Source organism: Sceloporus occidentalis, unplaced genomic scaffold (assembly GCF_023333645.1).
Source record: "Sceloporus occidentalis isolate IW3139 unplaced genomic scaffold, rSceOcc1.0.p SCAF_328, whole genome shotgun sequence".
In the NCBI taxonomy this organism is placed as follows: domain Eukaryota; kingdom Metazoa; phylum Chordata; class Lepidosauria; order Squamata; family Phrynosomatidae; genus Sceloporus; species Sceloporus occidentalis.
In genome coordinates this window covers 144,313-161,266 of record NW_028317308.1, presented here as the reverse complement: position 1 = coordinate 161,266, position 16,954 = coordinate 144,313, and the positions used below count along the sequence as shown (strand labels likewise).

The following is a 16,954-nucleotide window of genomic DNA, read 5'->3' as shown; positions in this document are numbered from 1 at the left end:
CTTAACACCACAGCAATTAACAGAATAGTCCAATAAGCAGGGCCAGTCCAGTGGTTGTTATGACGGGCTAATTAAAAAAAAAAAAAAAATTTAATACATAAATTCTGTGGGGTTAAGGTTAAAATCAGATATTTTAACAATGCAGGTGGACTAGAAAATCATTAAGTATAAGACCAGCCTCTGAGCAATACACTGTAAATCACTTAGATATATAATACATATTGCTTCCCTCTCAACAATTTAAGTGTATTGACCTGTTAAATTATTTTGTTGCTAAAAATCTGCCCAGACACACCAGCTAGGTCATTCCCTATTTAGGGCTCAGGGACACAGAACATTTCCTCTATGTCTGTGGGCCAGCAAGACTCGACTGATGCATCAGTGCAACCAAGTACAGGTCCACCATTACACTTCCCCTCCTGCTTTTGTTGCTTTACCCCATGATAATACTTTTGATGTAACATGCACTATGACGCCATCATAAGCTTACTCGCTTGCGAAAAACTCAATCAGATCCACAAGCCTAGTGCTTTGAAAGCCAGGCATATAATTCTCCTATGTTTTTGTTGTGGTAGCCACCACCTAAAGTCCTATAAAGTCATAATGTTTATTTGCAAATAAGTTACTGCTTAGGAACTGCCTTATGAAAAATCCAGCAGCCATTGCTACAAAGTGCTCCAAACTAAATGTGATAAGTCTGCCTTTCGGACAGCGTTAATCTTAGCAAAGGGCCCATTGGGCAAATGAAAGCAATTGTCATCGAGAGACAGGTAGGGAAAGACCATGTAACAGCGTGTGCCCCTCATAGGATGAGCACAAAATACTTTTAGGATCTAAGGACAGAGTTAAACGTGGGAGATCGCCATCACGGCACTCGGGTAGTAACTTAACTCCTAGAATGACCCATAGCGTCAGTAGGTTCAGCGCTACTAATTTAAAACTTGGGGTGGGTTTGTCGCGTGATTTCTTTTTTAGCATTGTTGGGGTCAAGCTATACGAACAGGATGGGCATGCAGCACAGACCAACTCAATCACACTCATGCAGACACGTAATCTCTCTCAGCATAGAAAGGGAGAAGTGCGGAGGGATGGAGAAAGGAGAGCTACGCAATGATGTTTGACATGAACTCAATGAAGCGTTTGGAATACTGCTCCGGATTCACCGTGGAGATCTCTGCTCCAGCCTATAAAATACACAAAAAACGCACAAATTAGAGCAGTCGTGATGATATGGTTTGATGTTTGAAACAAAGTGGTGTTGGCCTGTCTGACCACACTTCAGAAACATACCCCGTGTTTGACCGTTTTGGCTGCGTGCGCAGCTTTCTTCTTGGCATCATATGGCGTCAGGATGTCTATGATGGCCATGAAATAAACTTCTCTTTTGGGGGCACCTGTGAGAAAGGATGGAGAATTGAACACAACGTAACAGTATGGCGCAAAAATGCTAAAGCCAGAACCCAATTTAAGCATTTTAGAAACTGTCCATGCATTATCTGGCGCCATCAATCTGGACAAATTTGACTTCCTACAATGTTAAGGACATTAGGCAAACACTGGTGCTGATGCAAGGAAATGCTTGGCAACGCAACTGCTAAATCGTGCTAAAGTTGTTTGTCTGATACTTGCAGATACTGAGAGTTTGTGACTAATTCGTTCATCCTGAGGAAGCACAGACTGTTTGATCAAAGATGTTTCATGGGTTTAATGAAAATACTCCACAGGGAGGATGAGTCCAATTAGCCCTCTTACCGGCCCGCACACCGATCAGTGTCCCATCTACCCCATCTATCACCTTCTGTAGGAGACATCGGACTTAAACCTTCCCCAGAACAACCTGAGGTTCTTCCATAAGCACAATGCATTTTTAAGTGCCGGGTCTGGCAGGTCAGCGCAGCATATGGCGAATGCAGGAAAACAATGTGCATGCGGACTTTGATATAAAAGAGGTACAGTAGACAATACAAGAGACGACCTTGCGCGCAGACACTGGCAGAGCAGTATACGCTGGAGGGGAGATCTCATAGGATATGGGGGGGGGGGGGGGAGTTCCAAATGTATTTTTATTCTCATGTTCCCACTTGAAGCAGTCACCACATACATGTTCTTTCCCTCCTTACTTACTCTCATGGCTCTTCATTGCATAGACATCAACGGACGGGTCAAACTCTCCCGGCCCAAAGAACCGAGGGCAATTAAGTAGGTTCCCAGGGCTATCTGGTGGTGTGCCATAAGAACAGATGGGGTTCCCTGAACCATCGTCACACTCCTCTTCTTCTGCCCGTTCTTCCACTTCCATCTCCTCCTGCTCTGCACGATCTACATCATGTAGACCAACTAGAAGACTGTAATCCATGATCTTCAGCAAAGATAAGAACTGTAGTGAAAGTGTAAATGTCATGTGAGGACAGGTGTAGACTTTCTCTGTAGACCACCAATTAGCCACATTCATCATGCATTGACTTCGAAAATGTGGACAGTGCCGGAAATTAGCGTTTGGCAAAGATAAGGGTATAAAGGTTTAATGGAAACATGAGAAATATACTAAGATAGCTGTTCCATAATATTGCCACGAAACACAAGTATAAAATTAGTACACCTTTATAGGTGAGTGGCGTGGCATGGCATGCGTTGGGCCAGATACCCGTGCCTGGATCCCTACTCATGATCTGATCTGGATTCACATGATGGATGTGTAACATGCTCAGCTTCTCACCTCAACATCTCTCTTAAGTTTCTCCAGGAAAATCTTCTTGTTCTCCTCACCCACACGGAGTTTCTGCCCTTCATTCAGAAAATCATTGTCTTTGAATGTAGGTAAATCCTTTGCCTGTGAGTTGAAAAAGGAGAATCTATGGGTTATCTAAGAGTTAGAGACAAGGCGTGTAGGTGGGATGGAGAATCAGAACAAACCCTTCCAATAACAGATATCCAGTTAATCTACTCATAGTATGACCCATGAAATGATGACCGATTCATGTCTGGGTATAGCATGGAAAGTTTAGATGCCAACCATTTCTGGACTCATTGGATTATGAGCCAAACCTACCTTTTCTTTATCACTGGCTTCTCTGGCCACTGTAGAACCCTGGAGGAAAGCGGAGGAAAGAGGATATTCGGTTTAATGAATGAAGAGGAAAATGATCCCATCAATATAACAAGACAAGCTCTTCTGTACACCGCGCTGACGCACCTTCAGGTCGTACTTGCGATGTACTATGAGCCGATGGCTAAACACATTCCTGGTGACAATCATATAGGTTTCCACGCCATCCACAGTGAGTCGGTACATGCCAAGGAACTGCGGAAGGAGTGTGTTTCCGTGGCACTCCACTATAAACTGAGAAGAAATTGGGTTGTTAAAGAATCTCCCCAGTGCTGAGAAAATGAGAAGCAGCGTTTGATGTGATAAAAACTTTAAATGAGAACAAAACAACATAAAGAGAACAAACAGGTGAGAAGGAAGCGCAAACATGGGAAGAAAGGAAAAAGGGAACACACATATTGAGAGAAAAGACTTATCAGTAAGACCGCTAAATATTAACATGGCTAATACTGTATATTATTCTACCAGAATATCAAATATATCTATATATATATATATATATATACATACATATATTGTGACATCCCAATCCCGTGCACCCAAGACCTTTGAGTACGATGTCCAAGAGAACAATACACAACCCACACCTTGAATTACGTAATACTATATTGTATTGAGGGGATTGAGCTCAGCCACACCATAAATTATGTACCTGGTGATATTTCTTCAAGATATTGTGCATCTCAGCCACATCCTCACCGGATATCGTTTTAATGACAAACCGCCGGTCAAACGTGGTAAGAAAACGTGAGCCGAATCGGCCTTGTGTCTCGCTGTTCACTGGCGCACTGCGGGTCAGCGAGTTCTGAGGACAAGGAGAACAAAATATTTTTAGAATTGTAAAGGATTCACAAAATAACCTTCCATCTGTGTGGAAATTACAAAAAAGTTCAAACATTTTTGTAAACAGTTTCTTATAACAGTTTTATAAAGTATGTTTTTGACTTGTGGTAAATAAAAGAATGCCTCAGTCTTAATCCAAGGTGGACTGTTTGACTAAAAATGGTCTGTGGAAAAGGGACTTCATAAACTCCGGCATTAACCAATCACTATTGAGTGGGACCCAATAGCACATGAATTATCCTCAATGCCAACCCAGGGATATTAAGATAAAAAGTCAGGAATTGTATTCACTTCTCTACTGCTTGCCGTGGCATATTTAATGCTTGAAAATAATACAGAACATTTTCCAGTCACCAACCTGGTAGTCCTGGTCATCAATGCCAAACCTCTCCCGCAGGTTTCGGAAGACCATGGGACAGTATTCCTTGAATTTGAAGCGGCTTGGCAGGTTCTCCCTGCAGATGGAAGGGATAAAAACGTCAGATTGGTTGCCCGATAAAAGAAGGGCTTTATCATGTTACAGAATTAGACAACGGAAGTATCATCGTTAATGAAACCGCAAATACAGAGGTAGGGGTTATCACTTCTTGCATGAGCGAGCCCCCCATTTATCCTACTCATAATGGCAGCTGTTGAAATTTGTCTGGAAATGTCAAAATGCGGTCTTATGATCGTAACACTGGATCATTCCGACGTTTGCTATGATTATCGGAGACCTTTTCAAACTTAGTACTAGAGACGTTTTTATGAAATCCACATTCTATCTAAATCCCTTTACAACACATTTCATGTAAGTAAGCCGGGATACCCGGAAATTATTAAATCTAAAAAGACAAATACATTACCCAAACATGCCAAAAATAAGGAGCGGTCATGATACGTGAACTAACCAGACATGCAGCCAACAAATCGAGGAACTGTCCAAAGTACTAATAGTGAGGTCACCAAAGACGCAGAATTGTTATACGGATAAAGTGAAAGAGAGAATAATCGTGCAAACCGGAACCATGAAAGGAAACTGCGCGATGTAGTCTATTAAGTAAATGATAGAATGTAGAGATACCGTCACAAAATGTAACATGCCTTTGCTAGACATTATCTATTCCACTGGAGAACAGACCGTTTTACTGTGACAAAGGCAAATAAAGACAGGATCTCGGGATCTGTTTGATTACGCCTTACAATTAAGTAACCGGTCACGTATTGTCACGTTGGTTACTGGTTCAGACTCCCAGAAGAAGTGGTAGATGGTAAAAGGCTAGGCGTCAATAGCCAGCGTATCATTACGTAGGGCCGCTCGTTCGTCACGCTGTAATATCCAGTGCGTGGGGACGAACGGATGATGGCGCTTACTTGTTGAAGAGGTGGTTGTCCACTTTGATCTTGCTGTAAGCTTTAAAGTCATCTGGCATCAGCATGACCGGCACAGGGACGTTACTCAGTTCATTGATCTGAAACAAAAGGTTAAGAAGGGAAAATGAGGCGCAGCGGAACGCGAGGAGGATTAAAGGGAAGCCTATGCAGCCCCTATAAAGCCCAAATGTTATCTTTAAGCGCATTATATTCTTGTTGTCTCACAAGTTGACTGCTAGAAAGCTGACGATACCAAACACGCGTGCGAAATCACAAGTTATAGGTTTATCAGGGGTTCTTGTTTGTAAATGTATTCCTGTATCTGTTCTATATTATTATGTTCACCTTTGCAGTGATGTTTAAACAGTAACTGATTTTGTTAATGACCATCGCAGATATCTAGGAGGAAGGTCAGTTCAAGAAATTTATGGGTTATTTATGTTTTTTTCAGTCAGAGGACTGATGTATTTCGAAGCCGCGAGCCAGTAACGGGTATCGCCACCAACATCAATTTAAAAAGAAAGGTCCAAGCAAAGAACTTTAAAGTCCTTGGTTGTCTTCTGGGATCCGTCCTCCACGCACGGAGATCCTGAACCTCGACTTGAGAAGTAATAAAATAGGGAATATACCGGCACGCGGTGGGACGTCTGTTTCTATTCTAAAAACATTAATTTTCACTTCACTTACAAGCTCAAGTCCAGTAGGCATCTAAATTATGTCCCAGGGCTGTAAGGGGATGAATATTGGTTGTGGGTTACCGATCACTAAACACAAGCCCACCTTGTGTCCGCTGATTCGGGACGTAGACCACTGAAATACGGAACTTTATTGGGAAAGATCTCGTTATTTATCTATTGTTATGTAGGGAATGTAAGAGTTGAGTTGAGGAACACAGGCGGTAGTTCTTTGCCCCTATGCAAGTAACTAACCAACAAACCACAGGCAAAAAAAAACAACAAAAACATGGCGGACTGCATCAGAGATGTCTACGGACAATCCGATCATGGCGGAGAGAGACGATTCTTCCCAGATCTCTAATAAGACCTCATCTAAAGCATTGTGTACAGTCCTGGAGACCTCATCTCCAGAAGGATATCGACACAGTGGAGAGAGCTCAGAGGAGACCAGTAAGTGGTTTCCAGAAAAAAAAAAGACCAGGAAAGACTAATCTTCAAGATTTCACTCGAGCTGCCCCATATCTCTGGAATCTTCTCCCAAGGAACCTTCAGCATTCTCCCTCCCTCCCAACATTCAAGAAACATCTAAAAACCCACTTCTTCAGAGAAGCATACCATCTTAGCTGCTAGAACTTCCTTGTCATCGATACAACCCCCACACTACCTCTCACCCTTTCTCTATGCCTTATGTTTGTCACCCCATTTCCCTCTAGATTGTAAGCTTGCGAGCAGGGCTCTCTCCACCAAATGTATCGGTTTGTCTTAGTCTGTCAATTCTTGTCTTGTCATATCCCTTGAATTTATGTATTGTATTAAGCGCTGCGTAAACTGTTGGCGCTATATAAATAAAAGATAATAATAATAATAATAATAATAATAATAGATTAGAGGAAAGAAGAGAGAGAGGGGAGAAGTGACAGAAACATTTAAATTCATAAATGGATTATTCAAAGGGGGGGGGCGTTAGGACAAGAGGTCTTAATCTAAATCTAGAGGGTCCGAGGTTTGGATGTAATGTAAGGAAGTTTCACTTAACAAGAGGGGGTTGTAGAACAATGGAACAGCCTCCCAGCAGAAGTGATAGAGGTTAATACAGTTAGGGGATCTGAACAAGCATGCAGTAGACACGTAGCTCCTGAAGATAAGACCAAAAACCGATTAGGGTCAGTGTCTTTACATCAGGAAAAAAGAGAAGACTAGACGGGCGGGATTGATCCATGTTGATTAGTATGTATCAAGGAGTATATACACAGTAGCATTACAGCACACGGGACACGCGTGTTTCTACATTAGGGTTCCTGGCCTGGCTGCTGAAAACCCCTAGACAGCTCATCGCTAGAACCAGACAGATACTTGACAGAAGGGTGAGGCCGTTATATGGCGGTATTACACAGAAATACCCGCACCGGGCGACTACCTTTACACGGCGCGGCTTAAAAAGCCATCGGGGTAAAACCTGATGACATCACAGGTCACCGGAACAAGGATTTTGCGCAACAATCGCCTAAAGAATTAGAGAAGGCCTCGGAAAAAAAAGAGTAAGTGGGCGTTCCCAGCACAGAAGACCCCAAACGGGAGGTGTATATAGGGGCTGCTTCTGCTCTTACTCCTGACCATCCCTATAGGCTGATACACACACACACACATTATATATATATATATACACACATATATATATATATATATATATATACACACACACACACACACACACACACACATATATATATACACACACACACACATATATATATATATATATATACACACACACACACACATATATATACACACACACATATATATATACACACACATATAGTGTCTGCCACAAGACTAACCCTTCTGCCATCCCCACTCCCACCGGTCCAGTGTATAAGGTGCCCTCGGATCGGGGTGTCTCTCATGCCCCTTTGATGCAGACTCACCGTGTGGTTGACCCCCCACATCAGCACACTCAGGAGGGGCTCGCTGGCTCGGAAGAGCTTCACCTTCTGACACACAAAATGCTTCTTCTTGGTCTTGGTTTTGCTGGCACTGCCAGCTACGGCGCTGCTGCTGCAGTTGGAGGCCATGATCCAGCCGAGCTTCCCCGGGACCACCCAGGGCAGATGACACGCTTCCTCTACGGGCACGGAACCAGTCACCGGGAACCCACTCCCGGGGCACCGGTGGCGGCTACCAGCAGCTCATTTTACCGGTCTACTCCCCGGTCCAGCCGGAAATATTACAGCCCGTTATCCTTTTTTCCCTCAGTTACTCCTCGCTCCGGGCCCCTGGCCACCTCCTAGAATCAAAAATCACAACCCGGTAGATACAAGTCCGGTTGTCTCTTCTGTCACTAATGCGATGCTCCCAGTGGCCTCAGTCCAGTTACCTAAGCAACCCGAACCACAAATCGGTTCCGTATCTCTTTTTGGAAACGTCGGTCCTCCGATACCCGTTAGATTCGCTGCCAGTACCGGAGCAGTTCCGGTACTGCCTACTGGCTTGGAAAAGGTTATGTGTTTCCAGTATTGGTCTTCCCGATAGTCCCGGTTCGGTGCTCCCGGTAGAGCCGGTCCCAGCTCCGGACAAGATGGCTGCCGGCTAGGGGCGGTGAGGCCCACTGCACCACAAGCAGAGAAATGGGGGGATCCGGAGAGGCTGTAGAGCGAGAAAAAATTCCCAAAGACACCGTGATAAAAAGACGGAGATCGGTACAGACAGACTGCAGGAACGATGTATTTTGGCCAACGTGCGGAAACCAGAGCTTCGAAACCAGGAGCAGCTCAGCACCGATGACTGAGCGACGGCCAGTTTCACCCCCCCCTTCCGGCGCCGAATAGAACAGTCCGGAGCAGCCTGACAGATTGATGGGGAGCGGATAATGTTGTTCTGGTCCCTGGGCGCATCGGCTGCGCGATCTGCGGCCCCCTGAGGACCGTATCGGTAAAAAGCAGCAGAGAGGAATGGAGCACCGGCACCGGTCATATCATCCGGTTCCGTGATTGGAATCTGGACTTGTTTTTCTTGTATACTCCACTGGAAAAAAACGCCAGTGATGAAATTGTCACATTTTAAAGGAAATAAATAAAACGAATTGCACCCACAAGATTATTCTTCCATTATTATTCTAAAGTAAGATCTTATTGGGGCCAGTGATACGTACCTTGTCCCACACACAGCAGACTCCCCCCCTGGGCCTTGTCCCACACACAGCAGACCCCCCCCTGGGCCTTGTCCCACACACAGCAGACTCCCCCCCTGGGCCTTGTCCCACACACAGCAGACCCCCCCCTGGGCCTTGTCCCACACACAGCAGACCCCCTCCTGGGCCTTGTCCCCCACACATCAGACCCCCCCTGGGCCTTGTCCCACACGCAGCAGACTCCCCCCCCTGGGCCTGTCCCACACATAGCAGACCCCCACCCCCCGGGCCTTGTCCCACACACAGCAACCCCCCCCCCAGGTCTTGTCCTACACACAGCAGACTCCCCCTGGGCCGTGTCCCACACGCAGCAGACTCCCCCTGGGCCGTGTCCCACACACAGCTTGCCTACCCCAGGGACACATTTTTGTTATGGGTATTTACCCTTTCACACAGCCTCCAACACAGAAATTTGCAAGTCCAGGTTCTTCTCCAAATAAACTATCCTATCTATTCCAATAATCACAATCTGTGCATGATGATGGTCACTAATTCCTAGTATTATTATTTATGGTTTTATATAGCACCATCATATTCTATAGCACTGTACAACGTATCATATTGGGTTCTAATGAAACCAGCGATGGAGACAACGTGTAGGTTTAGGTTTGATAAGGTGGTGGCACGGAGTCACTGGAGACCGCGGCGATGTCTCATCCTTTGCATATTGTAACGGTTTTCTTGCTCAGTTGCATGTGTGTCAAATAGTGGAAGTTAAGGGGATTGAACACTTTTCTTCCATTTCTCTGGAAGAATGGCCGTGTTTTTTTAGTATATGATAGGCTTTGTAAATGGCTCATTTTACTTCAGGGCTCCTACATGTACGCCCCAAATGTGCAACATTCTTGTAGCTGGCTTCTATTCCCTGGAGTTACATCAGTGATACCGTATCTACCATTTGTAATAGTAACCCGGCTGGATTTGCATAATTTACAAGGATACAAATTTTTTTAAACCAAGCAATCTATCCGACGCAGCTTCTCCTTTCTCAAATCTATTCTAAGAAACGGTTCCTATGAACTCAAAAACTCTACAGACTCACCTGATGAGCCGATGCAGTTACTCAGCTCCCTGTACTGCTGATCAACAAGCGATAGAAAATAAAGTAAAAGTAAAGCCAGCTAAAAACACAGAAATGTTTAATATAAATTGAAAGCTCCAAAACACGAGCAGTATATACATTGTGCGCTCAGCACAGGTACAGAGTTTGACACCAAAGAGAAGGAAATGGTAATTGTGACAAATATGGTCCTAGCCCCTGATATTCCAATCAGGAACATCATTAAAACACAGATAATGTATGGTATTGAGTACGTTAAAAAATGTCATAAATCCCGTCAGCCACTAGTCTTGCTCCCATTAGAATCCATTCTGATTGCCACCACTGAGAAAAGTAGCTCAACCCTGAAAAAAATGACATTTTTAAAATAAAAGGTTAACTAATCTGTGACCTCTGACAATACAGTATGGGGAAATGCTTTTGACATCCGTATCATAGGATACTTGTATCACCCCATATCCGTTGCCCATGTAAAAGATGACTGGGTGGTCAGGGACGGAGGTCCCTAAAAAGTGGAGGGCTGCTGATGTACAATATGGGAAGAACATGGGGGGGGGGGGGGTAAAGTATGATCCTTGCATTAAGGATGAGGTAGCACATGTCACTTATAAGGGAGAATAAAGAACAGGGATTATGGGTCTCACATATAAGTGTGATGGGAAGAGATGTGCACTTCAGCAGGGAATATAAAACGTAGGTGGCTGTGGCCGTTATCTCTGCATGAAGTTCTTTTCCAAGGCCGCAGATGTGCGCTGGATGCCATGAATGTTGCGTTTAACCCGATCTTCCACTGACGATGTTGCTGCGCTCTCCAACTTCATCTTACTGCATGAGAGATAGGAGATCATTAAATGGCGAGAATGTACGGAAATAAAATGCAAAGGAAAGTATACAACCCCGCCACGCAAGATAAAGAGGTAGTCAATGAAAAATGGTTGCGTGGTGCACATGTAACATGCGATAGGCCATTCCCCTTCTAAACTTACTGCAGGAATTTGCTCTCGTTTCTCCGTTGATCTTTCTCTCCCTCCTTCTCCTCCTCTTGTTTGTACCTACGCACATTGTTGGCTCTGTCTGCCTCCCTCTTTTGGGCATCTTCCATCATTTCTTGTCTTCGACGCTCCAGCTCTTCTGCAGAGAGCTTCCTGCGGAAGGAAGACAAGAGACGTGAACAAGATTTTGGCCCTCCTGTGACAGAATACTATCCATGTTCACATAAAAAACAGAAGCAATACATGGTCAGGCTTTTCCTTGTGCGTGACAAGAAATATTTTGGAAACCCAGTTAGCAAGGTAAATAAGGGCTCGTGATACCAAGAGCAGGCTGGTATTTATTTGGTTAATACGTGGTCACAAAACCGGTCCCTGATTGCTTTTTGGTGGAAATTTATGGGCAGAGAATATGTCATTATCACAAAAAATTAATTTAAGAGCATCTGCAGACAGCGGCAGAGCAGAAAACCCCTCACTTGTATTTACTCGAGGCAGCATTGTCCCCGAAGTGGTAGAGAAGTGATTATGGGCAATTTGATGCTTTGGGGGTTAAATACAATTAGAGAAGTCCAAGAATTAAGAGGTTGAAATGATGAGCCATTTATCTTCCAAAAATATTTCTGCAAACACCCATAAATGAATAATAATGTGCGTAAAGCTTCATTTAATGTGGAGTTCCCACCAAACTTATACATATATATATATATATATATTCATACTGTATTGTTTTGTACAGTTCTAGTTTTTGCATAATAATACATTTTAAGGCCCTATATTTTACGATCAAAGAACTTTCTTTTCATGGGACTTCCCCTTTAATGCTACTGCCAATCTACAATGGCTTCTGTGCCGTATACATTCTATTGGGAGACACCTAATTTGTAATATACAGTAAAACAGATGGCAAGTGCTTGCACCCCACACTATGATTACTTGGTGTAGCCTGATGTCCTCTGCCTTCTGTACTTCTCCTCTTTCCGAGGAGAAGGACTCCTACGTGGCCTGCTGTTAGTCCCCTCGACCTTGGATCTGCTCCTGTAGGACACAAATTTACAGCATTTAATATAAAGGGCCTGTTCAGTATTTCAGAACATGAAGGTTTTTAATGAAAAAGGTGAACTGTACTTACAATCATCAGATTTAGACACTAGTATTCTTAAAATCTCAGTAGCTTTCGTGATAATGTCGTCATCTTTAGATTTTTAGAAATTCTTACACGAGTAGCCTTTTCTCATTTGGTTACGTGACATAAACGCATAACAAGACACTCACCCAGAGTTGGAGCGGTGGGGACTCCGCGAGTGACTACGGTGTCTCTTGTTATCCACTTCTTCCCTCCTGCTACCACTCTTGCTGTGATCTCTGAACTACAGAGGTATAAACATATAACATAACATTACATACACACAGAAATTTTTTATTTCTTCCACATATTTTTATTCAATATGACAATTTCCCATACATAGGAGAAAAACCTCACACTTCCATCGCTAGTGTGCAGTACAGACCTGTAAGCCATAGCCTGTCATCTTGTGCCGTGCTTCAAGAGATGGAGACTCTGGGCGATTCTTGGATGACCTAAAATTTGGATAAGGAAAAAGTCTGAATTATTCTGCAAACACCGTATCATCCCACCTCATACCAAAATCCTACTCCTCCTCATATTCCCTGCTCTGAAAGTAACCAGACTATGAGCCCCAATACTCAAACCCTCACTAAATTTAGAATCTTTTGAACATGTAGCACCAGCTTTCTCTCAATCCTACAAACCATAGATGTTATTCTAGCACTTCTTTGTTCTGTTTCCATCTCCCTGCTTCAGCAATAACTTCCCAAACTATTCGACTTTAAACTGCTGTATAATCTGTGCCATTTCACCTGTTCCTGCTCCTGTCCTCATCTTCACTGCTGCTGTCTTTACTACTAGAACTTGATCTCCTCTCCCTTTTCCTCTTCTTCTTTTCCTTCTTTTTCTTCTTGATTTTTTTATCCAGACTGCTCTGCAGCTGAAAGTTACAAAAACACACAGTATGAGACAGTAACTGTACATTTCACTTTAGAAAGTTTAACTTAACCATACATATACCAATTTATTAAAGTGCTTTTTTCCCCTCTGTGAATGTATTTAGTGTACAACTCGCTCACCAGCTCTCTAATCTTCTTCATCTTTACTGGGTTCTTAAGAACCTCCCTCTTTTGTTCATCTTCTTTTTTCCTGGATTAAAAAAAAGACATTATTAAAAACTCCTGACTGCAGATTAAAACACAAAATTTACATTAAAAGAAAAAAAGTATAGCCTTAATGCCGAAGTCACCTGATCATAAAGAGCGGGTCTTCGCGGATTTTAGTTGCCATGTCCAGGGAAGAAACGGCACCGGATGCACTAAATATCGACCCTGGTAAAAGTCCAGTTTCAGTAGAAGGACCAGATTCTGGATCTTGCATTTTATCAAGGATGAATTTGTCCACTGGCCGACCCAGGAGGTATTCTTCCCGGTTCACCATCCCGCCTGGACCCTGATACATCCAGTCCAGCTTTTCATCTCTCTTTCTGCGGAAACAATATTTAGAATTTAGCTAGATAATTAAAATGGATGTGTTTATTTAAACAGATATAGTGTAATATATTGGGGAGGCTAAATAATAACAGGCACAGTCCTGGCATCTCTAGAAGTGAGACGGAACGTGCCATGGCTTTGCCATTATCCTTCGATAATAAAAGTCTCTCACTTGACAGCTCCGGTCTCCTCGGCATATCTTTGCATCTCCTCTCGTGCCCTCTCGTCTCGCAGCTCCTTCTGTAATTCCTCGATCTTCTTCTGTTCGGCTTCATGTTTCTGTTCCGCCTTCCACACTTTCTCCACATTGCGCAGAGTCTGCGGATGCCAACTCTTTTTCAAGTTCTGAAGGAAACGAGGAGGAAAAAAATGTTATCACGAATAACCAATTACAGATGTAGCGGTTTACTCTTAATATAGGGCCCATAAATTGCACAGTTTAAAGCAGATAATGCTACATGTGTATGTACTGGATTCATTAAACGTGACATTATTTACCAATATTATGAACAGTTTCTAAACATACCACTATTAAAGGTGCTGTTCCACTAAGACAAAACATTAACTGCGCTCTCTAGTATGTTAAGCGAATTATCCTTAGCAGATCTGTAATGGTAGATTGTAAGCTCTTTGAGCAGGACCCTCCTCACCTGTTTCCGGAAGTCAAATTGTTATGTTATATACTAGTTATGTCCTCTCTACCCATTGTACAGCGCTATAGAATAAGATGACGATATATAAAACAATAAATAATAATTGTACTTTCCTTTAGAAGCTTGGTGACATTAGAAAAACACAATCTTTTAAAAAGTTTATACGGCAACAACCTATCAGCGCTTGCTTTTGAGTAACATAACAATCTAAGCAAAAACGATGAATGAGGAAGTGGTTAAATGTTTTATTTGCAGGGAAAGTGTTAGGTTTGGGTATTTAGCAGGAGCAGGAATGATGGTATTTGCTTAATTGTTTTGATTCGAAGTGGTCATAGAAAATGTACGTGGCCTCAGCCTATGACCCAACACGGACATGCAAATTACGTTATTATATATATAAACACAACCATTAGGAAAATACAACATATGACGTCACTCTGCACTAGTAAGCTACAGCCATTAATGAATCTGAAAAACACGTCACGTCACGAAACTTCATATGTATACCCGACATTACTAAAATGTTTCCACCAAAACACACACATACTGGCAGATATTAGTTGAATTCGTTACTACATGTTTTATACTATACCAGGTCTCCTCCCCCCATTATGCCAGACTTGATAGGGGGCTCTCAGACGATGTCGATTTCGCTCGTGTGGAAAAAAAATACCAACATTAAAAATGTAGACGTCATAAAACTGAGCCGAACGATAATTTCAGAGTGAGGCTTGGAACGCAGCTTGAGGTCACGTGGTACGTTAGAGAGCTAACGCATATACGTCGGTAATGGTGTGGAAGTCATCGATGTCCCAGCATAGTCATGGTTAATACAGTCCCATACACGACGTGTAATGATATTTTACAAGCAGGCTGGTATATACACATAAACATACATGTTTAAGCCTCGGAAAAGGGGCGTGTCAAACGATATCATTGTGTAAATGTGGAAGTCACGCTAACTGCAGGGAGACTCGTCTAGTTACGCGATGGGTTGTTAATATGATCGACGGCTGGTTTGATTTATCAGTAACTGCGTGTATTAAATTGGGATTTTAAATACTCGTGTGACTATGAAGAGCTAAGTAAGATTAAAATATATTAAAAAAAAACTTTGAGGGGGCACCCGGATTTGAACCAGGGACCTCTCGATCTGCAGTCGAATGCTCTACCACTGAGCTATACCCCCGCTTGTTTTAATACGTGTCAGAATCAGAGGTTATGGATACATACGGGCAGAAAACTTGTGGAATCAATAATCATTTCTCATATATACGGTATATATATATATATACATACATACACACACCTATATATATATATATATATAATTATCTCTACACCTGTGGCAGGACTCTACTTAGAAATTCATAACATAAACAGAGTCCCCCGGGCCCAAAAGATTGACTAAGACTGTGCTTATAGGATATGGCATGGTATCCTCAAGCAACTTATTCATCCGCACATATAGAGCACCCAGATCGGATGTATCGATCTCTGCCATCTTTTTTCCCCAAACATCATATCTCTGCCATCTTTTTCCCCAAACATCATATCTCTGCCATCTTTGTCCACAAGCAGCGTGTCTGTGCGATCGTTGTTCCCAAATGACTTGTCTGTGCCATTTTTACCCCAATTTGTAGAATGGCTTTTTTCTTCCACAACAGCTTTTACAGGTTTCATTAATTTAATTTCATTGATGCTGTTCCATTAATCTACCACCATTATAGTAAATTTATTTTTCCTTATATTACATCTCCCTTAAGGTTTTGTGACCATTAGGTTGGTCTGTCTAGTACCATATATTCATATAGCACGATTTGGGTCTGAAAGAGGATTTCAAATGTTTTCTGCAAAATCACTCTGACCGACCTGTGGGAAGCCTGACCGATTTTCCTAACTGTGGGAGGGAGGAGAAAATGACTTTTTCTGACTTTTACTTGAAAAATATTTTACTCACCTACAAAAGCTAATGAAAAAACCCTGCTTAATAGATTCTATTTGTGCTGAGTTTAGAAAAACCCAATGTTCTTCTTATTTATTTTTTTGAAAGTTGTAGGGCAAGAAGTACTTGTAATGTTTTGCTATTTCAAAACCATTTTTTGTTTCCAAATCTGGTCATTCTGCCCCATGTCCTATTTGAGATATCTTTGCAGCCAGTCAGTTCAATTAACCCCTATAAAACCATATATTTCTGAAAACTAGACACCCCACAGTATTTCACCTGCTACTATTTTTCCACCTGCCTTTGTCAAACTTTGTGGCAGTATTTTTTGTATTTATCCCCACACACATTTTACTTCAGGTATGAATTTACAGGTCCTGGTATGTCACTGTCAAACACCACAGTATGTGTCCTGCAACATCTCCTGAGTACAGGTATACCCCCTCCCCATGCATGGGGTTGTTGGGTTACTTGGGAGGTAAAACAGACACCGTTGTGAGGTGTGCATTTTTTGGAATGTAGACACCTGGTCAGTCTGTGCCCGTTTGATTTTTGGGACATCTTTGAACCCAGCCA

At 42.7% G+C, this 16,954-nt stretch overlaps 2 protein-coding genes and 1 non-coding gene across 3 annotated transcripts; all 3 read right to left on the bottom strand.

Moving 5' to 3' along the window:
• Positions 1–1,103: 1,103 nt before the first annotated feature.
• On the bottom strand, positions 1,104–8,054 carry LOC149274496 (phosphatidylinositol 5-phosphate 4-kinase type-2 beta-like). The gene is made up of 10 exons (XM_089505410.1): positions 7,908–8,054; positions 5,303–5,400; positions 4,308–4,404; positions 3,759–3,911; positions 3,194–3,340; positions 3,050–3,088; positions 2,717–2,830; positions 2,125–2,377; positions 1,291–1,394; positions 1,104–1,184 (listed from the first exon to the last, which is right to left on the bottom strand). Exons 1-10 carry the CDS (start codon positions 8,052–8,054, stop codon positions 1,104–1,106), a joined length of 1,233 nt encoding a protein of 410 aa, XP_089361536.1.
• Positions 8,055–10,939: 2,885 nt separating this feature from the next.
• LOC149274495 (pre-mRNA-splicing factor CWC25 homolog) lies at positions 10,940–15,043 on the bottom strand. The gene is made up of 10 exons (XM_089505429.1): positions 15,026–15,043; positions 13,953–14,125; positions 13,537–13,773; positions 13,367–13,436; positions 13,100–13,227; positions 12,730–12,799; positions 12,494–12,588; positions 12,155–12,250; positions 11,216–11,374; positions 10,940–11,054 (listed from the first exon to the last, which is right to left on the bottom strand). Exons 1-10 carry the CDS (start codon positions 15,041–15,043, stop codon positions 10,940–10,942), a joined length of 1,161 nt encoding a protein of 386 aa, XP_089361555.1.
• Positions 15,044–15,550: 507 nt separating this feature from the next.
• TRNAC-GCA (transfer RNA cysteine (anticodon GCA)) lies at positions 15,551–15,622 on the bottom strand. The gene has a single exon. It is a non-coding gene; the product is annotated as a tRNA-Cys (tRNA).
• Between the last annotated feature and the right edge of the window lie 1,332 nt (positions 15,623–16,954).